Source organism: Nipponia nippon, unplaced genomic scaffold (genome assembly GCF_047370975.1).
Source record: "Nipponia nippon isolate SJK-2023a ecotype South Korea unplaced genomic scaffold, ASM4737097v1 scaffold_2, whole genome shotgun sequence".
Taxonomy (NCBI): Eukaryota; Metazoa; Chordata; class Aves; order Pelecaniformes; family Threskiornithidae; genus Nipponia; species Nipponia nippon.
Window position 1 is genome coordinate 52,418,700 of NW_028262336.1, and position 21,335 is coordinate 52,440,034.

Genomic DNA, 21,335 nt, shown 5'->3' on the forward strand with positions numbered 1-21,335 from the left:
TCTAACACAGATGAAGTCCATCTTTGCCTGCAGTGATGCCCCTTTTCTGGAAAGGCTCTTATATCTAAAATATCTTGATATAGCCATCTCTATTGGTCATCTTCAGGCCTGGAAAGGATTTCAGTAGTTACACTGAACAAGAAAAAGACACATGAAAGGACTGAGGAAGAAGTAAGTAAATCAACCATAATGGCCACAATTTAGAAGAATATCCTTTTCAAGCTACTTTTTAATGTCTGAAAGAAAACTGTATTCATAGAAGAAATGAACTGAAAAAGACTTCATTTGAAATTAGTTTCTTAAAAATGCAGGTACAGATTAGTCTAAGAGGTTAAAATTAAACAGAAAAAGATGTATTTGGACAATGAACTGTGACAGCTGTTATTGCTGTTGCCTTTTTTAAGAATATGAATGGAAAGATTGTTTATGTAAGTGGCTTGGCCTAAATGTTGTTCCAGAATTTGTGCCAAATACATAAATTATTCTTAAGATACTTTGGGCCAAACTCTGTCTCCTTGGTTGCCTGGGTGGCTCCTATTGATTTTAATGAGCATTGCATATGTTAATTCAAGCCCAAAATTGGCCCTATGATACTAAGTCACTGAGGTTAAACCATAAACCAGGTCATTTCTCTGTGAACATGTAAGCAATTTTGGGATACTTGAAAAATACATTTGTCAGATCCATGCAAACTTTTACGGCCATTCCATTAGGCAATTGTTAAATGCAGGAGAGAGGTATTATATTTCTTCACGGTCAGACATTATTAAGATGTTCTTCATAGTCAAATCCTGAAATATTCTTCAGTGTATAAAAAACACTATTCAAAAAATTTTACACTGTTTCCGAAAAAGGGTAGTTTTCGTGATTTGACATGTTGCAACTGGCATTTAGAAGAAAGACTATATGTCTATTTTATGTTGCAAGTAATTCTGTAAACACTTTCAGTATACTAGCAGTTTTGCCACTGGGCAGTGGCAATTTTACATGGTCATAGAAAAATTTCATCTAACTGTCTTGTGGAGGTTAGGGAAAAGAGAGAATTGGGTTTTTATTATACAGCATCAATTGATGCATTTGTTCAGACATATATAGGATGGTTACCCTAAGGTGCTTACATATTAAGCTCTAGCCAATTGCCCAAAGAAATACTGTGGAAAATATAAAATGATTAAGACAGTTTGTTTGAATAAGCAAAAAATAGTGCCTTGGTGATTTCATACATAGGCCTAAACATATTTGAAATGTTACAGCAATTGAAAATTATATAAATTCAAATTGGGTTGAAAAAGTAAAAAAGATCAAAATCATGCAACAAATGTGACTGGTGGTGAAACAAACCAGATTATCTCATGTCTTGTTCAGAAGTCTCTTCATGAATACTTTTCTATCTGCTTTTATGACTGAGTGTTCTTACATATAATAAGTATAATACAGCCACAATATTATAAATGTCTGCCTGAAATACTTGTTACAGAAGTATTCTGCTTCCAGGAATATTCTGGAATATTACAGTTTTTGGGTAAGAAATGGTTTCTCAAGACGATAATACCACCATGCTAAGCAAATTAACAGTACTTTGACCAGTGGTGGGACTTAACTTGAGATTCAAACACCTGAATTTTGGATTCTATACAATTTATACATGATGGAGGTATCCAAGCTCCCTCCATTGTCAATAGGAATACAGTTAGTACAGTCAGTAACCTCCAGAAAGCTACTTATCTAAACCTGTAGGAGACACCTATATTTGGTCTGCTGAGTGGTTCTCCACATGCCATTGACTGTATTGGCTAGATCTCCATCAGCTAAAGGGAAGTTGGATCCCCATCTCACATGTAGACATGCAGCTGAGATGTCTGAAGCTGAATCGCACAGTAGGGCTGTGTATTGGGTTTGCGTGGCAAGGTTTTGGTACTGGCAGGGGCTACAGGGATGGCTTCTGTGAGAAGATGCCAGAAGCTTCCCCTATGTCTGATAGAGCGAGTGCGAGCCGGCTCCAAGACTGACCCACCACCGGCCAAGGCCAAGACCATCAGTGACGGTAGTAATATTTAAGGAGAAAAAACCTGCTGCCTAACAGCAGCCAGGAGAGAGGAGTGAGAATATGTGAGAGGAACAACTCTGCAGATACCAAGGTCAGTGAAGAAGGAGGGGTAGGAGGTGCTCCAGGTATCAGAGCAGAGATTCCCCTGAAGCCTGTGGTGAAGACCATGGTGAGGCAGGCTGTCCCCCTGCAGCCCATGGAGGTCCACGATGGAGCAGATATTCACCTGCAGCCCATGGAAGATCCCACACCAGAGTAGGTGGATGCGTCCAAAGGAGGCTGTGACCCTGTGGGAAGACCACACTAGAGCAGGCTCCTGGCAGGACCTGTGGACCCATGGAGAGAGGAGCCCACGCTGGGGCAGGTTTGCTGGCAGGACTTGTGACTCCGTGGGGGACCCACGCTGAAGCAGTCTGTTCCTGAAGGACTGCACCCCATGGGAAGGACCCATGGTGGAGCAGTTTGTGAAGAACTGTAGCCCATGGGAAGGACTCATGCTGGAGAAGTTCATGGAGGACTGTCTCCCATGGGAGGGACCCCACACTGGAGCAGGGGAAGAGTGTGAGGAGTCCTCCCCCTGAGGAGGAGGAGGCAGAGACAACGTGTGATGAACTGACCACAACCCCCATTCCCCTTCCACCTGCACCACTGTGGGAGAGGAGGTAGAGAAAATCGGGAGCGAAGTTGAGCCTGGGGAAGAAGGGAGGGGTGGGGGGAAGGTGTTTTAAGATTTGGTTTTATTTTCTCATTACCCTACTCCAATTTGATTGGCAATAAATTAAGTTAATTTCCCCAAGTTGAGTCTGTTTTGCCTATGACGGTAATTGGTGAGTCATGTCCCTGTCCTTATCTTGACCCACGAGCCTTTTGTCATATTTTCTCTCCCCTGTCCTTTTGAGGAGAGGGAGTGATAGAGCAGCTTGGTGGGCCCCTGACATCCAGCCAAGGTCAATCCACCACAAGCTGTATTGTTCATTCACACATGAGCACTCAGTTCCATTTGAGCCTCTCTAGAGTCCTGGAGCCATCCGTGTTGGGCTGCTAGATGTGACAGATAGCTAAGAAAAAGGTGTTTGCCTTTCAGGGGTGGCAGCTGGAGGCCAGTTGCCATACTGTGCGTCATATTGGATATCAGTACCTGTGAATGGGCAACTGAATTGAGCCCTAGATACTTTTCTGTCTGGGGAAATAACTTGCTTTGCCTTGGCACATTCAAAACACAGTTCCTAGTGAGTTTTGTGGCCACAGAGAGTTATACATTTCCTGAAATAGGTGTCTCATGTTCCTTTGAACTTTGAAGATAACGTTTGCACAGCTTCCTATCTCTTTAGATTAGGGTACCTGGTATTGCTGTGGGGGCTGCTTAGACCTCAAGAAGATTCTTTATCTTTCAAGAAAGGCAGGTTGATTCCCCACTGTTGGTTGATCTTCTAGCAAATGTAAATTTTGATGGGAACATAAAAGAAAACAGAGCTTGTTTATCTTAATTTTTCAATTACTTCATGAGGTAACTAGTTAACCTAGTTAACTGCACACAATAATGACTTTTTTGTAGATTTTAAAATACAGTGTTGTTCTTTTCTTGTAGCAAAATCATGTGGTGTACTACATTTTCAGTGCTGCATAAGCCCTGAGGGAAAGGGTGGGATGAGGGTGAGACAGAGGTAACATAATCCATGGAGAATACAAGCTCTTCTCTTCATATCTGGAGGTCCATGAGATTCTATGTATAAAGCTGGCACAAGTTCCTACCTAGCTTTCCTGTCTGTGATAAATAGCAAGAGGTTCTTCATTTTTGGCCTGTGGTCACTCTGTCTGTCTGTGCATGACCAGCAAAAGCCTTCTCCTTTTAGCTGTCTATCTGCTTCAGCTTTCATAGTTAATTGTAAGGTGGCTGGGCAGAGGATGGTCTAGGATGAATGATTCAGGAGAAAACCAGCTGTTGGGGCAAGAGGTAGAGCTGTCTTATGTACTTCCTTTCCTGATGTTTGATTTCAAAGGGAGAGTTTAACTCTTAAAATAAAACCCTTAAAACATTTCATTAAAAGAGGTAGCTATATAGAAAACAGAAAACTTGGAAGTATCCTGACTGAATAAAAAGCTGCAGTATTTGATTACAGATTAGTATACCCTCAAGGATGTACTGAGGTAGTTACAGATGACTTCACATGGAAAGCTTTGCAGGACTATTTTTTCCCTACTCCCCCTTTTCTATTCCCCTCATCCAGTGCCATTGTTTTCCTTCTGCCTTTTGCACGCAGTCCTCCAACCTGCCATCTTACCACTACTGCCCAACCTAACCCTGTTTGTATTGAGATGAGTGGTAAAAAATGACATCCACTTAGAGCTACTGCAGCTCCAGGGCCCTCAGTGAAGATTTTTCAGGGTTGTCAAGTTTTGCAGTTTACAATGACAGTAACTACAGAGCATTCTAGTACTCTTATCTAGATATGCATTACCATGAGATTTAGGATGCCTCTGAGCAATCACAGGGAGTCAGTTCCTGAGATTGCTGGGCACCTGCAATCTGTGCTGATTTAATCTAGAATTATGACTTCTGTTTGTGACCCTGTGGCTATACTTCATTAGCTAGTGTGCATTTCCTTGGATATATTTACATAAAATGCAAGCTATCCATTTCATCTGTCAGCTTACAGAGTGCTATGCAAAGCGCTGCTTTTCAGACAGTTGTTCTCTAGGGACTTATTACCAACATGCTTCCATAATCTTACTCTCTTTGATTCTTCTGAGAGTTTGCTCAAGAGTCCCATTAAGATGAATGGCAGAAAACTAGATGAAGCATTTCATATCCCAAATTTCCACTTTACATTTTTTGCTGTGCTATAGCATCACCTTTATCACAGTTATATTCCATTTCATTGTCTTAACATCTGCACACTATAGTAGGTCACTTTAGGATGACTAGAAGTATATTACTATCAGTCTTTTGCTTTTTGTATTGTAGTCCATGACTGGAAGGATCAGTATGTTTTAATAATGTTAGAAATCAGTGGATAATTAATCAAAATACTCAGCTTCCAAGCTGAAGTAAAAAAAAAGCTACATATTCGGTGACAATCCTAGGAGTAATATCTGCCAGCCAAATTTCTTATTTCATATTTAAGGAAAATTTTGTTTGCTCAATTAACATTCTAGATTTATACTGTAAAGTAATGCAGTGATGCCTGCTTGAGCTGCAGAGGTGAACTACTGCATTCACGAACGCTGAAAGCAGAATGTGTTCCTGGGGTGCAGACTGGACAGCCAAATTGCCTTCCCTTCTGCCCTGGAAGTAGAAGTGGCAGTGATCTGGCCCAGACCTCTTGCCAGGGAAAACGTATCCAGCTCAATTCTTCTAGCACAAGGCTAAGGATTCATTTAACAGTTTATTACATTCTATGATAGTCTAATCAGAACTATTTATTTATTAACTCAGCTGCCAGTTTGTCCCACTTACCTCTCAGCACCATAATGTCAACCTTTATTACTCAACTTTGGAGGGAAAATGAGATAAGAGTTGTTTTTTAGACTGTGGTTTTATGACTGGCTTATGCTGCTGTAAGTGCAGGCTATCAATTAAGAAGGTGTTTACACACTCCTCTCTCCTTCCCTTTTGTGCACAACTCTGACCCAGACAGTTAGTTTTTATGAGGCTACTGAGCAAGCTGAATGGGAAAGTTTACTTGGCTAAAAACTGGTTACTTCTTCATCTAGGGTACCTGTTTCAGCACATTTACATCCAAAGAAGTGCTGGTCCCAGTACAGGACTGCTCCTCTTCTGGTGGCATTATAGATTTAGATTATTTTATGCCCATCACATAGCCATAACCTAAAAAAATATAACAATTAGAGAGACTTATCAAGAAATGTAGCATATAAGTGCAATCTTTCTTGCCTATGTGTAGCATGCACTGAAAAATAGTAGGAGGGAAGGCATTTATTTAATAACATTTGAAAGAAATTCCTTTGAAGCAAGACAGATGATAGTTATTTTAGGTTACTTTGTTTGAATTTTCTAAGGTAATCAGACACTGTATTATTTAAATCACATTCTTTCTTTTCTTTTTTTTTTTTCTGCAAATAATATGTGAAACTATCTAACTTTTAAAGTATTATCCAGCAGTGTTTACTCTATGAATTGTCATGTAAACTGATAGAATTTTACTCATTTTGGTGTTTCAGTAGACTATGTTAAGAGACATGAAGATATTATTGTGAAAAGAAATCACATTGTCTCTTTTTACAAAAGATTCAATGGATACAATAGGGTTTCTAAACATTGGACAGAAAAACATTCTTTGTGTAGTGGGAATATATTTAAAGCTAAGTTTAGAACATTTCACAGTGTTTCCTCTGTGGTTTTTTGGGGTTTTTGTTCCTGTTGCACTTGGGATTAACAGAATTTTAACTTTTATTTTTATAGAATGAAGCAATATTTCTTTTATATATGATGCTGATACTTTTTAGAAAGACCATATTTGTTTGTTATTACTGATCACCTTCACTGTTTTTTTTTTTTTGTGAATTTGTTTACTCTGAAATTAATAAAAATGCAATTTTATTTTCTTTAAATCCTTTTTTTTCCCCCTTCTTCTCACCTACACAAATTTGTATCATCAGTCTACTTTAGGTCAATAGATTTTTTGATTAAAGCAACAAGTGTAATTCTGAGTACACTGGAAACTTTCTAGACTTGCTATTATTAGACTGATCAGTTTATCAATGAGGCAGACAGCAGATATATTTAAAAATATTTAGGCCGAGCAATAGAATATAGATTGCTTGCTTCAGAGTACGGGATGAATATTTTTTTCAAGACAAACTCCTTTTCATTTTTCTGTTCTTTTTCCTTCCCCCTTGCCATAACCGCATGAAGAGGCACGCACAGATGCCTGCTGCCAGAGTGTGATATTTAACCTGACGGTCAAACAAGCCTCACAAAAGAAGGCTTTTCAGGTCCCCCAGTGAAACAACCACTGCATTTTATTATGGCGTGAAATTAGAAGTGAAAAGCCCTATGGCTCTTGCTGTTTAGTTATGCGGAATATGTCGTTTCTGGTGGTGATGGTAGTGCTGGGAGGGAAACAGAAAGACAGGGAAGAGAAACAAAGTAACGATTTAGACAAAGAGGGCCCCCCTTTTTTTCATCATCTCTGATTGTTAGGTGGTCTACAAAACCATAGTGCTGTGGTGGATACAAGCAAAAAGAACATTTAGTTGCGGCTCTTTCATTCAGAAATGTATGTGTGAATTTGCAGGGTGATGTATAAGGAGAGTCATCTGTTATCAGAAGAGTTCACTAGTTTAACTCATTTATAAAACAGCAACAAAAAACTTGACTTTGCTTGGAGAGAGCAGCGCTGCTCTGACAGACACTTTAAGTTGCATAGCAAGATGGTGTTTATAACAAGACTGTGTGTGGTTATCTGAAGCTGCCTTGTAACAGATTGGAAGGGGAAAGTGCCAGCTTGAAGAGGCTTTCCCTTGTCTGTTTGAGATTAAAAGAATCATGTTTTCTCAATGAAAATTCTGTGCATATATAAAATGTCAAAATATTTATGCTCACTTTTATTTTCAAAGTATTATGTAATCACTAAAGTAAATAGTCAACTATTAGGAAATGAACAGACAGTTTGAGAGAGAGACATTTTAGAACATAAGATGGGCTTCTTTTCACACAATCATAGAATTATAGAATTATAGAATCATGGAATCATGGAATCATTTAGGTTGGAAAAGGCCTTTAAGATCACTGAGTCTAACCATAAAGTTATTCATCAGTTGATCACTATTGCTACTGCTGGAAACAAATTGTGAAAGCCCATCCACAGTTCTAATATCTGGAAGGGAAAAGCTGTTACATTTTGCAGACCCCTATTGTTAGCAGTAATTATTACTGTTATTTTTACTAGATTACCTTCTTTGGACCCTGTCCGCATGGAAAGCGTGGCAGGGAACAGTGATCTAGAAACAGTAGGGACATACAAGTGGAAAGTTTCTGCATGTTGCTTACTCTCTAAATTATAGATGCAATCTTGGAGAAGCTTTAAAAGCAGAAAGAAAGAGTTGGCATGACTGAATGATGATAGATTGGTGGAACAGATGCAAACATGACAAATCATGTTATTGGTAAACTGCACTGCAGGACTGCACCCTGAAGGAAGAAAGTTCAGACAGAGAAGCAAAACTGCTACTGTATTTTAATTCAGGTAGTTCATTTCATTATTCATTAATATGGTAGCTACACTACCAAAGAATTCCATACATAAGCAATAGCACAGAAAGAAGCAGGAAGGCACTAATCAATTAAAGCTATTATCACTATCAGAAAGAAATTTATTAGAGAAGAGCTTCTTAACCTTTTTAGACTATCACTCTTCATTTGATTTAAAATAATTTATGCATTTTGCCACAGTATACATCTTGTGTGCACACTAGTGCTCCAGGCTTGACTTGCTGCTTCATAGCATTTTGCCAATGCTACGCCTTATATCTTGACAGGTGAAACCTCAGAATGTGGAGATTTAGAATAAGTGCTAGGAATCGTTTTGAAAAAAGAGAACTAATTGAGCTTGATGCAGCACACAAAAGCAAGGCAATAGAAGAACAGGAAAATGATCTCTGAGGCAACAGTTTGAATAGGGATAATTGGAACAACAGTTTTAAGGCTAGAGTAGATTGGTAGAGGAAACAAAGATGTGAAAAAAGGAGAGCGTGAAAAAGAATATTACCTCTGTAGGAAAGAAGTGGTGGTGGAATAGCTACTGCCCTGAGACGTAATCAAAATATTTGTACCTATTATAAGCATTTTGAAAGAACTTCAGGAGGATCAGAAAGTGCTGCTAGGGCATGCCCCTTCAAGGTGAGAGGTTCACATTTAAGGCTCTCCTCCAGAGAAGAACTCATTGCTTATACAAGACGAAACACCTTCAACAGGAGAGAAAGCTCCATCAAATACTTTATGTTTAGGGGATTCATCTTGAATGTAAGAGGTTTAAGGTCAATTCCATGTTTCTAAAGCAGATAAAATAAGAACTCAAAGTTGTTTTTTGGTGACTGTGTTAAGCTCTAGGCTATGAGTCAGGAAAAGGGAAGAAAGTACGTGTCCCAGTTTTGTCTGCTGGTACAAAACCCTGTAAACAAACTTTAAAAAGAACTGGTCAGGAATGAACTAATGTTTGGGAGCCAATTTTCTGTTGACATCGATGGCCATGATTTTGATTTGGTAACAAAGAATAGAAACATGAAAAGCATCCTAGGGTTGTTCTTCTGTCCTTTCAAACAAACACTTCTGCTGGCAAAGTTTGACATGCCAGACAACTAAGCCATACAGATAGATATCAAGCTGTCAGTGTTGTAAGTTATTTTCACTCTAAAAGGATTAAACTGCTGCATTTCTGCTACAGTGTGATGATATGACTTACCCTCTTTTTTTTTTTTTTTTTAATATAATTTGCTTTCCAAATATTTTGTGTCAAAACAGTTCCTTCATTTTCAACACCTTCAGTAAGTGTACAACTTTTCTGGTAGCTTTCACTTTCTGTTTATATTCTGGGAATTTACAGCAAAGGCTACATGGACTTCCAGAAAATTTGACCTGAATTTCTTGGCAAGGGTCTTGGTCTTTCTGGTGCTCTAATGCAGGGTGTTGGAGCATATGGAAATTTGAAATGGTGGGTTTTCACAGATCAATGCAGTCAGAACAGCTTTTTTATCCAAATTTTTGAAACAGAGCCTCCATTTTAGGGACAAAGCCTGTAATGCTATCCTGTATATGTAAAGGTCTGGACGGACTTAACCGATATACTGTGACTAGCCCTTTCCCTATCTCTATTCCAGGAAATATTGATACTGATCCTAAGTCATAAAGCTTCCTTTATTTGCTTAGGGTATTGAAGGCATTCAGTAACTCAAATTGCTAACACTTAAAATTGTGGTATTGGCATCCCTGGTGTTATCTACTGAAATGAACTGGACAAGTGAGAAAAGGAAATTATTTTTTCAAGCTCATGTTTTTGTTAAATATCCAACAATTACACTTCTGAAAATTTCCTTTACAGTAAATCCTGACTTGATATTAGCAAGTTTGCATAACTGTGGAGAGCAGTAACACCTGTCCACGTGTGTGCTTTTAGTCCCTCCACACCCAAGTAAAATAAATACACATTGAATGCAGGTATTTCTTATAGCAGTTTAAACTATGCTACTCGACTTTGCAGCCAGTAAAGTTTCTCAGAAATGTTCCATTCTGCTCTTAAATAGCCATTCAAATGACCAGACCGCTCTTCAGAGTGCTGGTAACAGATAGAAGACAGTTGCACCTAAAGCTGCTGTAGTTTGCTTCAGTAACTGTATGCCTAAGCCTTGTAAGAGGCCGAGTAAACAGAGCTGAAATCAAGGGTTTGTCCACTTCTCTGCTCAATTAGCAAAACAGAGCTTCAAAGCAACATGTCAGTATGCTGTCCTTCTCTTACTTATTTGGATAATGTTTTGTATAATAATATTTTATTTTTTTTTCTATGTCCTTCAGAATTTGTAATTGAAAGATACCGTAGCTATGTTCTGCGTGGTTTGGTCAAGTGAAAGTTTTAGTGGTCTATTATGAAACACTGACAGTCCCATCTGCAGAAACAATTTACGTTTATTGAGACCACACTGCTTGGATGTGAAACCAGAAGTAAAATCATTTAATACTGTTTTTTAAATGTAATTTTTTAAAGTATTTCAGTATTAACACCATTTTGAGGTGAATAAGGCTTGTTCAATATCTTTCAAGACTTCAGTTCAAGGTGCCAGATAGGGAAGGTCTCACTTTGTAGGTTTATATTTAGCATATATTCGGAAGATGTAATTTACCATCTTTTTCTTAAAATATAAAAACAGTGAGAAAAAATAGAAAGAATCCAATTCTTGGAAAATTATCTAAACCAAGTGATATGTCGTTAAGTTCCATATCCCACCTGCAGGTTGTATACATCATCCTACTTGGATGAGAATTATTAAAAATAAATCTCAGTTACATATGTAATGATATGTTTTGGATCTCTGTTATACAGCTTTTGCTAGTCCTTTCATAAGGGATATACCAAATTCTGCCAGGAAATATGGCTCTCATTCCTGTTGACTATGACCACTGGATGTCTTCTGACCAGTTAGATGGCTTATATTCTTTCTTACTTCCTGATGTTAGAACTCAACACAAAATGCTGTATTCTCATAACTTAACCCTTAGTACTTTAATGCCAAATTGCTCTGGATGAGGTCACATGTGAATTAACCAGAAAAATCTGTTAGGGTGTTAGCCTCAGATTAAGCCCAGCCACTGCAGGTACACACTTGTGTGATGTGATATAATATAATGTGATGGTGGCCATGTGGTTGCTGTTCCCTGTCTGTCCCTGCTTGCTCCTGTCAGACACTAGAGGTTTGTGCTTCACTGTTTTACCTTACAATTGAAGAGGACTCAGAATAGTTAAGATAGCTGTAACTACATCTCCAATAGAAACACTGTTCTCTTAGTTTCAGTGCCAGTCCCAGGTATTTTGTTGTTACTTTTTTCTGAGCAGTTGACTTCTGAAAAATACAAAGCGGTCATCTGTCCTAAAACGCAAGAATGCACTGTCTGAATCTTGGTTACAAATGAAGGGGTTTTCTTTTTTTTTGTATATATGTACTTTTATTAATTAGAATAAATTAGGACTTGCAGATGATAACAGATTCCACATTAGTAACCTGTTCCTTGTCATCTACCCCATCATAGTACACATCAGGATGTCATCAGTATAGAACAACAAAAAATACATTTCAAGAAAGGCTAAGAAGTGCTCCTTAAAGGGATATTAAAGATCCAGATCACTGTAACCAACTAGCACATTCTTTAGTGACCATTTAAAATCTAAGACCTGGCTTTCATTCAAAACCAGCTCTACAATTAGCAATACTTTCAGGCAGTATCAGCTGGGTTCCCAGTGTACATGATAACGTCACTGAATAACCCCAACTGTAACTAATTTAATTAAGACTTGATCCTCGAATACAAAATCACTCCTTTTCAACAAATCATGATGCTCACTGACCTACAGGAGAGAAAACAGGCAACACAGACAGGGAACCTTTCTCTGCCATTTAACCCATTTGTTTATTCAGTTACAAGGGAAATATATTACTAGTGTAATTCTCATGAGAATCTCTTTACCATGAACAGAGGAGTAACTCCAGATACCCACATGAAACTGCTATTTTACATAAAAGAATACTTTTCAAAGTTGTTCCTATTCGACTTTCAAAGTTTTGAAGATACTTACACCTCTCCCAGTCTACATTAAATGTGACTGAATTTTAGGAGCTAAAATGTCACACTGAGTTTCTAGAAAGTTGATGACTAGTGCTCCAGTGGTTCAGTCTGCTAATGGGGGAGGAGAGGCAAAAAAGGCAGAGAAGCAAGAGACTGACTCGCCTTAAAATGGATCTCACAAAATGCTCAGAGGCTTCTTGAGCAGCATGTATCAACCTACAAGCTAATACGACAGCTACTGTTTCTGCAGTTGAACACTCCTCTCTGGGCTCACGGATTTTTTTTGCCTGAGGAACTGACTGATTCGTTAGTGCATCTCTACCTCTAATGGTTTGGTTTAAACAAGGTGGATGTGTACAGTGGGTGCCTGACATGATAGGGTGTACAAGCACCTGAAATTGTTCATACCTGAAGTGCTGCAGTGCCTCGTCTTAGGCACCTGAACACTAGAAAAGGTGCCCACAAGCTTGAGTGCAGTACCCTGATACCGTGAACCACTCACATGGAGAATTACTCACATGAAGTCTCCGAATCAGTCAAACTATCAAGCATGGGTTTTGGAGAGCATCGAGAACGATCCAGTGTGGGAATGAGAAAAGGTTTTTTTGCATCACGATTCAGATTCACTTACCTGCCTCTGTAGAATTCCTCACTCTAAGAGCCTGAAATTCTCACTGCATGGAGTCCTGTTTACCTGAGCTTTTCATTTTGTAACATACATTATGAAACAGTCACACCTGTGTGTTCTGGGTGGGTAGAGAGCCCATACCTTAGTGCTGATCAAAGATTTAAACCGGAGATTAAAAAAAAATAGAACGGGGATCTTTAAGAGTATGTCTAACTTCAATTTCATAACGAAACACTTCTTTCATTTTAATATGCAGAATTCAAGTAAGCTGCCTGGAATCTATAGAAGGAAAATACCCATCTTAAAGTTTATGAGGACATGCATTGCCACGAGAAGTTGAGAGACAAATGTATAAATAAACTTTTATAAAATGATTTGTCAAAAATTATGTATGTTCCTGAAGTGGGCAGCCAAAGTCCTTCAGATGGATTCATTGGTCTCATCCCAGGATGCTTTTCTTATGTTTCAATGCAAATTATTGAAGAGTTCTGATTCTTACCTACTTTTATGTGTAATATTCTCCTATTCTGCTAAATTATTTCCTTATAGGTATTGCTTTTAGAGTTACACCATGTACTCCTAAGTGCAGAAGTACCAAATCAAACTGGAGGACCAGTTAGTCCAAATAAGTTGGAGAATCTAATTTGGTCTTTGATTCAAACAGCAAAGTAACTATTGATATTTCTTTTTGGCATTAATAAATGAGACCTGTCTTCTAGGAGGATAATATTTGAGGATTGTTTTTTATGTGTATGGATCTTTTGGGAAAATATAATCCAGAAATAATGGGAGATTTTGTTTTTTAATTGTTGTGCCAAAATTTTTTAAACTATAAATCTTCCTGACACGTTTCCTCAGTTTAATCATGAGAAATAGTTTCGGTAAACACATCCTGCATCTCATAACTCATAATGAAGAAAAGTAGTTGTTCAAACTGTTCAAAAGATAGTACGTTCTATGATGTGATATTGCTAATACCTAATATTGTTCTACCAAGCTAGCATGCTATTAATTGATTTGGACTGCGTAAATATTCAACTGTGCATTTACTGTTCTGAAACCAAAAAATTGTGTTCTTCAGACAACTCACAGTCCAATTTTTGAGACACAGCATGTAACAATTTCTATTCCTATTGTTAAACAGCAGATATAGATTAAAAAAAAATCTCAAAATCAGTTATTTCTCTCTTGCTGCCTGTTTATGTTTTGCATTGTGCTTACTGCCACTGTGCTAAGATTTACAGATTGAAAATCACTTTTTTCACAGTTTCTTTGGGTGCAGTCATATATTTAAGTGTACCCATCACAAAATGATTCTCTCTAAGGGTGATGAACACTATATTCTCCTTTGACTTTGGTTAAATTCCTTACCTCAAGAATGTTCTCTGCTCAGTGCCTGATAGTGAGTACATGCATTTTTCAGGTACTTGTCTTCATGACATGGCAAGTACTTAGGAGATTGTACACTGAAAGGTGTTTTTTTCCTGTATTTTTCCTTTTTTTTTTTTTAACCGTCTAAGTTCCATTTAATGAAATAACTTAGCACAGCAAAACATTTAAATATATACTGTAAACATAAATCATTCATTTCTGACCTTGCTTCTGTGAGCAACTGGAATGGTAAATGATAACGAAAAGAATAATTCCAGCTCTAACACTTAGATTCCATTCTTTTTACAACAGTTTGCATATGACTTGGTTCCACTTTGGTGAAGGAAGAAGACTTATTAGACAACAATACTGTGGGTAGACTCTCCTACTCTGAAATAAATAATTGTTTGCTGTTTAAATTGTTTTAAATATGTCATATTCAGCCCTTTAATTTAAATGCAATATTTGAATAAATATACAGTATTTGAATAAATATTAATTTCAATACTTAAATGATGTTTTGCAATTCATTAGACTTTCAAAATTGCTATATTGGTGTAACTCTCTCCCATTCAGGTCAAAGGCAACATTTCCTAAGCAAAACTGTTGGTGGACTATTTTGAAAAGCCCTTTACTGACTAATGTACATGGCATGCATTATATACAAACCTCATAGTTGCTTTACTTACAGTTTAAAAATTAGAACAAAAAAAAGGCTTCTCTAACAGGGCCCTTAACTGCAAACTCTTAAAAAATGAAATAAAAAAATATAAACCAAAATATTTTAAAGCAATAGTAAACCTTCTTTCTTGAATGAAACAGTTCCTTGCCCTTGTTCCTAATTTTATACAGTCTGAGTATTAACAGATCTATAGTAGTATCTGATATTATATATTTGTACCTATGTGTGTGTGCGCGTAGGTACCCACACACACAAATTCTGAAGGATGACAAATGCTGGGGTGCTGTCTACTAGCACTCCTTTTGGCTTTTGATGCAATTTTTTAGTACTGAATAACACCTCTGCATCAGTCTGGATGAAGAAAGGAAGCCTACAACTCTCAGATTTAACCACAGGAGATGATAAAACACGGGATGCTTTAGGAGGATTCAGTTTAGCAAGGCCAGTGTGATTAACACCCATCATCTTCTGAAGAGTGCCACCAGCCCCTAATGACTGGTTCAATGCTGTGTTTCATATCTCTTCCTGCCCCGGCATAGAGCAGCCTTTATGGTGGTGCCAGGGCAGCAATCAGCGGTGGCTCCAAGGGACCAGTGCCATCTGCTGAATGGACTGCTGGGACACTTCCCGCGCTGCTGCCCTCCTGCCTGCTGGTGGTCTGCCATCTACATACCTAAGCTTAGCTTCTGAGGGTGGGTGGTAGTGTCTGCAAGGTATTTTTTATTACATAAAGTAGAGCCAAAACCAGCTGCCAGCTGCTGCTTGGCCTAGATTCCTCCTTATCCTGGATAGAGGATTTCAGTATCCTTTTAACAGGCACACACATTTATATTAATCCAGAAAACCTGGATGTGTTTACCTGCTGGGTGGGAATAGTTTTCTTGTGGGTGTTTTAGGTATTTCTTTGAAACTCTTCTTATTGGTGAGAAATGCTTTCCTTTCAGACATCAAGGCTAAGCTGAACACCAGTGAAATAACTCCTGTTGCTCTCGGGGAGCTTTGGGTCAGGCCTTTGCTGAGTTGCACTGAAATTATTAGAAATGTATTATCCAAATTTTAAATTTTAAGATGTATGCTTTTTTTTTGTATTCTCTGAAGACTTAAGAAAACAGGTGATCTAGTTCTGACTCACATTTTCTTGATTTTAATTTTTATTATGCATGGAATGATACCTGTCAGAAAAACCTCCAGCTGCTGTCGATGTAAGGCCTGATTCTGCTTTTTCTTGAGAGAATTTTCAACTTGGTGCTTGCCTTGGCTAGATGGACTAAAATTGGGGGAGATCCATAGCAGAGGGAGAAATGTTTTACTACAGTACTGTGCACAGCACTACAAAATGTGTGTTCTTCGGTTGAGTTATCTTGATGCAAAGCATGTCAACGATGAGAAAAAAACCACAGTCCTTTGCAGATAAAAGATACAGCTCAGAGTGACACACATAAATGGGATGAGAAAGTTTAACAGAACCAGGCAGGCTAAAGTTTATGAGAACAGAGAGTTTATTGGAAAGCTGAGATGTCTGGAAAAAGAGAAATTTATATACACAGTAGCCCTTCTTCAGAGCTAGCATGTATATAACACATTGGATCTGGAACACATTTCCCTCTCCATATAAAAAAAATCAGGAGAGACTTCATGGGGAAAAAAAGGTATATCTCTAACTGAGATTATTGCCATTCAGAGGTTAAAGCTCACCAGACAGTTGGGGGCATCTCAAGATCTCAGCTGATTTACAGTTTAAGTCAAGGACTCAAAGGTGAGACCTGGATCCAAGCTTCCAGCTTTTCCAGCTTCCTACTTTAGAGGAACCTCATAACAGAGTAGCTAAGAGAATAAATGCACAAACTTCAGTGTTTGTGAGGTGCTCTAATCTTTGTTATTGCAAGCTTAATAACTACCTTTTTAGAAGGACAGTCCCAAACTCTTGCAGTGCAAAGTTATTGGCAACATTTCTGTCTGCTAGCAGTTTTTCTCCAACCTACAGAATGGTACAGTTCCACTAAAGCTAGGCAAGCAGCTTCTGCAGCAGCCCATGGTGCTAGGCTAAGCCCAATGCTCTGAGGACTCCTCATGCAGCAGGAGTAGGAAGATTTTTTCATTTATGTATAGGTAAGAGCATGTACTCTGATCAGAGCCTATAAAGCTTATGATCACAGAATTACAGAATCATAGAATGCTTTGGGATGGAAGGGACCTTTAAAGGTCATCCAGTCCATCCCCCCTGCAATGGGCAGGGACATCAACAACTCGATCAGGTTGCTCAGAGCCCCATCCAGCCTGGCCTTGAATGTTTCCAAGGACGGGGCATCTACAACCTCTCTGGGCAGCCCGTTCCAGTGTTTCATCACCCTCAATGTAAAAAATTTCTTCCTTATATCTAGTCTGAATCTACCCTCTTTTAGTTTAAAAACATTACCCCTTGTCTTATTGCTAGTGTCCCTGCTAAAAAGTCTGTCCCCATCTTTCTTGTAGGCCCCCTTTAAGTACTGAAAGGCTGCAATAAGGTCACCCCGGGGCCTTCTCTTCTCCAGGCTGAACAACCCCAGCTCTTTCAGCCTTTCCTCATAGGAGAGAGGTGTTCCATCCCTCTGATCATATTTGTAGCCCTTCTCTGGACCCTCTCCAACAGGTCTATGTCCTTCTTGTACTGAGGACCCCAGAGCTGGATGCAGCACTCCAGGTGGGGTCTCACCAGAGCAGAGCAGAGGGGCAGAATCACCTCCCTTGACCTGCTGGCCACACTCCTTTTGATGCAGCCCAGGATATGGTTGGCCTTCTGGGCTGTGAGAGCACATTGCTGGCTCACGTCCAGCTTTTCATCTATCAGTACCCCCAAGTCCTACTCTGCAGGGCTGCTCTCAATCCCTTCATCCCCCAGCCTGTGTTGATACCGGGGATTGCTCCGACCCAGGTGCAGGACCCTGCACTTGGCCTTGTTGAACCTCATGAGGTTCACACAGGCCCACCTCTCCAGCCTGTCCAGATCCCTCTGGATGGCATCCCGTCCCTCAGGCACGTCGACTGCACCACTCAGCTTGGTGTCATCTACAAACTTGCTGAGGGTGCACTCGATCCCACTGTCTATGTCATTGATGAAGATATTGAACAGCACTGGCCCCAGAACAGACCCCTGAGGGACACCACTTGTCACTGTTCTCCATCTGGACATGGAGCCATTGACCATTACCATGCGACCATCCAGCCAATTCCTCATCCACCGAACAGTCCACCCATCAAATCCGTATCCTTCCAATTTAGAGAGGAGGATATTTTGGGGACCATGTCAAAGGCCTTACAGGAGTCCAGATAGATGACATCCGTATGATGGAGGCCTTATGTCTTGCTACATCATCTGTTTTCCTTGGAGTATTCTGAGAGCAGTCAGATTGCAGGATATTGCTCAGCCCTGGTTCATTTTGTCCATCTTTCCTTTGAAGTGTCTCAGCTGAGATGTCCATTGTCTCTGCCTGTCCTGATGGCAGGAGTTGCTGGGGCTGAACTGAAAGTAGCCTGGGCTGTTCTGAGTGATTATTGAGACAGAGTGACAGCCAGATAAGGCATCAAGTGCTGGAGCCTACTTACATTGCAGGTAAAGACATCCTGGTACAAATGCCTTGAACAAACCCTCTGAAGCATACAGCATCTTGGTATTTCCTTCCAGGAGTACCAACTGTTTTGCTCTACAGCCTCCAAGGAAGGTGGTCCAGTCAGCATGAACTTGGTCCTAGTTGTCATCTCAACATTGTGGATGTGCTGGTTTAGATACGCTCTGTGTGGCTGTGCAGCAGTGAAGCAAGAGTTCAGAGAAGGCAAGGATATGGAAATCCTGACAGCCTTGGGGATCACTGACAAAGTCCCAGTGTGGTCAAAATGTTGCCCGTTTTGTCTTTACACTATTTATACCTCTGTAATTTGGGGCTAAACCCATCAGACAGTTAGAAGAGTTATAAAATTGGCATGACAGAGGAATTGCACTCAAATGTGTGGTAACTATACCACAGGAGGAACACAACACTCTGGAATTAATTAAACTTACTGACTTCAGTGACATTTTATAATGTATCCTTCTAATTACTCTGTATACAGCACACTGTGAATTTTGAAGAGCTAGAAATCGAGTCTAAAATACCAAAATATACAGAGAGAAAATGTTTGAGTGGTATTTTTCATTCCTGAAATATGCAACCTCTGTGACTAATGATTTTATTATATTTTTCAGGCTTTGTTGTTAGTAAGAAAAATGCTTAACTTTTAAAACACTGGGTTTTTTTAGTACGTTAATGATATAGGTGGACAGCTGAGATACAGCCTATATGTATTCATGCTTGTTTTTGAATAGCATAAATGTATATGGATCCAATCTAATACTATGTATAAGAGAAACAAATTATATAAATACTAAATTGCATGTCAAAGGCCTTTCTTTTTGGTGCAATAAGTATCTTTCCACTATTACCAGAAGGAGTAGGTGTTATTAACTCCCAACAATGCCAGTATTTTCCCAAATCATATGTCTAACAAAGGAAGAGAAAAGGTTTCTGGATGTGAGTCTAAATTTATGTTTCAGCTGCAGTAAATGCTCTTAATAGTGTGATTTTTCTTTATGCTATGCTGTGAACCCTGACTCTGGTTTGCAGAGTTTGAATCTCAACTCTCTGCATAAGCATTGCAGTAGAGGTTGAAGGTGAAGTAATGATAATACGGTACTTGAAATAAAGTGATTTTGCTAACAGACTAGTGAACAGTGTCTATTTATACAGGAATAGTGGTTAAACCTCTGCTGAGTTTACTCCATAGCTTGATGAAATAGTTTCTCGCTTGGGAAGGCAATGTGCCCATCTAATTTTTAGGCTGGTCAGTGAGGAGAAGATTTAACTTTCTGTAGTTTAGAGCAGTGCTTTTTGACATTGTCTCTGTGAACCAGTGACACAGTGTTAAATGGTATTAGGACCTAGATTCAATAAGACGGAAAATAGGATGGCATATAAATAAGTGAGGAAATTGCCTTGTACAGTAAGAAATACTGAAAATATTTCTTGTAATCTAACCATGGCTTGACATGACCTTGCTCTGACACCATGACTCAATGACACAATCTTATCCTCAGGAGAAGTGGATTTTTAAAGCCTATTATTAACTTCCTATGGGCCAAACAAACAACTGGAGAAGAGATGAGGTCATTTGTTGTTGTTTATTTATTTCTATTCTTGACAATTCTCTGCCTCCTGATTCTTCCTAGTGCCTGGAGCCCTGCAAAGAGTCCTGGGACCTGAGGAAAAACCATTGCCAAAGCTTCTGTGAGGTACGTCAGCCCAAGGGCACTCTTTCTCACTTTGTTCTAGCTGTCTCTTTTATTTAAATTATTAGCTCTAAGAAGACAGCTAACAAACATGGGATTTTTACAGCATTTGCCTTCATTTGAATGGATACACATATAACAATTTAGCCATATTAAGTCTGATTTTAAAAAGAAAGATTTTTTTTTTTCTGACCGAATAATTTATCTCAACTTGAAGTTTTAAGACTTGATCCAGCCACATTTACATAGCTTTTCTCAGAAGATGCTGTTAAATCCCTCCTGTAAGAAAGATGCTGTTTCTATCACATGCCCTTCTATCTTTTCTGGCCATGTGTAAGAAAGAGTATCTTTGTTTAAAAGACAAAATGTCATTGTGTGAAAATCCTTGTGCAGGGTAGCTAGAAAAGATGGCTTTACTATATGTGAAAATCGATCTGATTCCTAAAAGAATAACTCTCCGGGAGTAACTGGATTGTGGACTCCTAGTTCAGAAGACTACTGCCAAAATACATAATTATTCAGGAACGAGTCTTTGGAAAACTGTTTCTGAATCATGTGTCAGAATAACCTTGTGAATAAGCAAACATGGATCAGTTAAACTAGTACAAAAAAGGACATGGTTTTATTGGATTTAAAACATGGCTCTGCTGAATTGGTGGAAGTTAGCTGTTACAGTTTTTAAGTGTTTTTTTAGTATAAAATGGAAATATAATCTCAATAGAAAGTTGCCTTATTATAACTAAATATAAAGATACAACTTTATTCAAGTCTATGAAAGGGTATGTTTATGAAGATTTTCAGCTTTTCCTATAAAAAAATAGAAGGGACCTTAATTGATATATTGATCTCACTGATATACTGATTTAACTCCTCCCTCATCACTGTGGGCATTCTTTTTCTTGTACAAGAGCATGTCTTATGTTAAAATGATTTTAAGCATCATGAAGATGATTAGGAAAAGCTGTAATTTCAACTAAAAAAAAAATTAGTTGTGTAAACAGGGTTTACTGGATT

The 21,335-nt window shown here is 38.7% G+C and overlaps 1 protein-coding gene across 2 annotated transcripts in view; it reads left to right on the forward strand.

Moving 5' to 3' along the window:
- ANOS1 (anosmin 1) overlaps window positions 1-21,335 on the forward strand; it is a 149,384-nt gene that overhangs the window by 63,765 nt on the left and 64,284 nt on the right. For both annotated transcript variants that reach the window (XR_015705068.1, XM_087758953.1), the window contains exon 3: window positions 20,262-20,324. Coding sequence is in view for 1 of the 2 variants with exons in the window: in XM_087758953.1 (XP_087615079.1) it covers window positions 20,262-20,324 (63 nt within the window). In the remaining variant the exon portion in view is untranslated. The remainder of the gene's footprint in view (window positions 1-20,261; window positions 20,325-21,335) is intronic.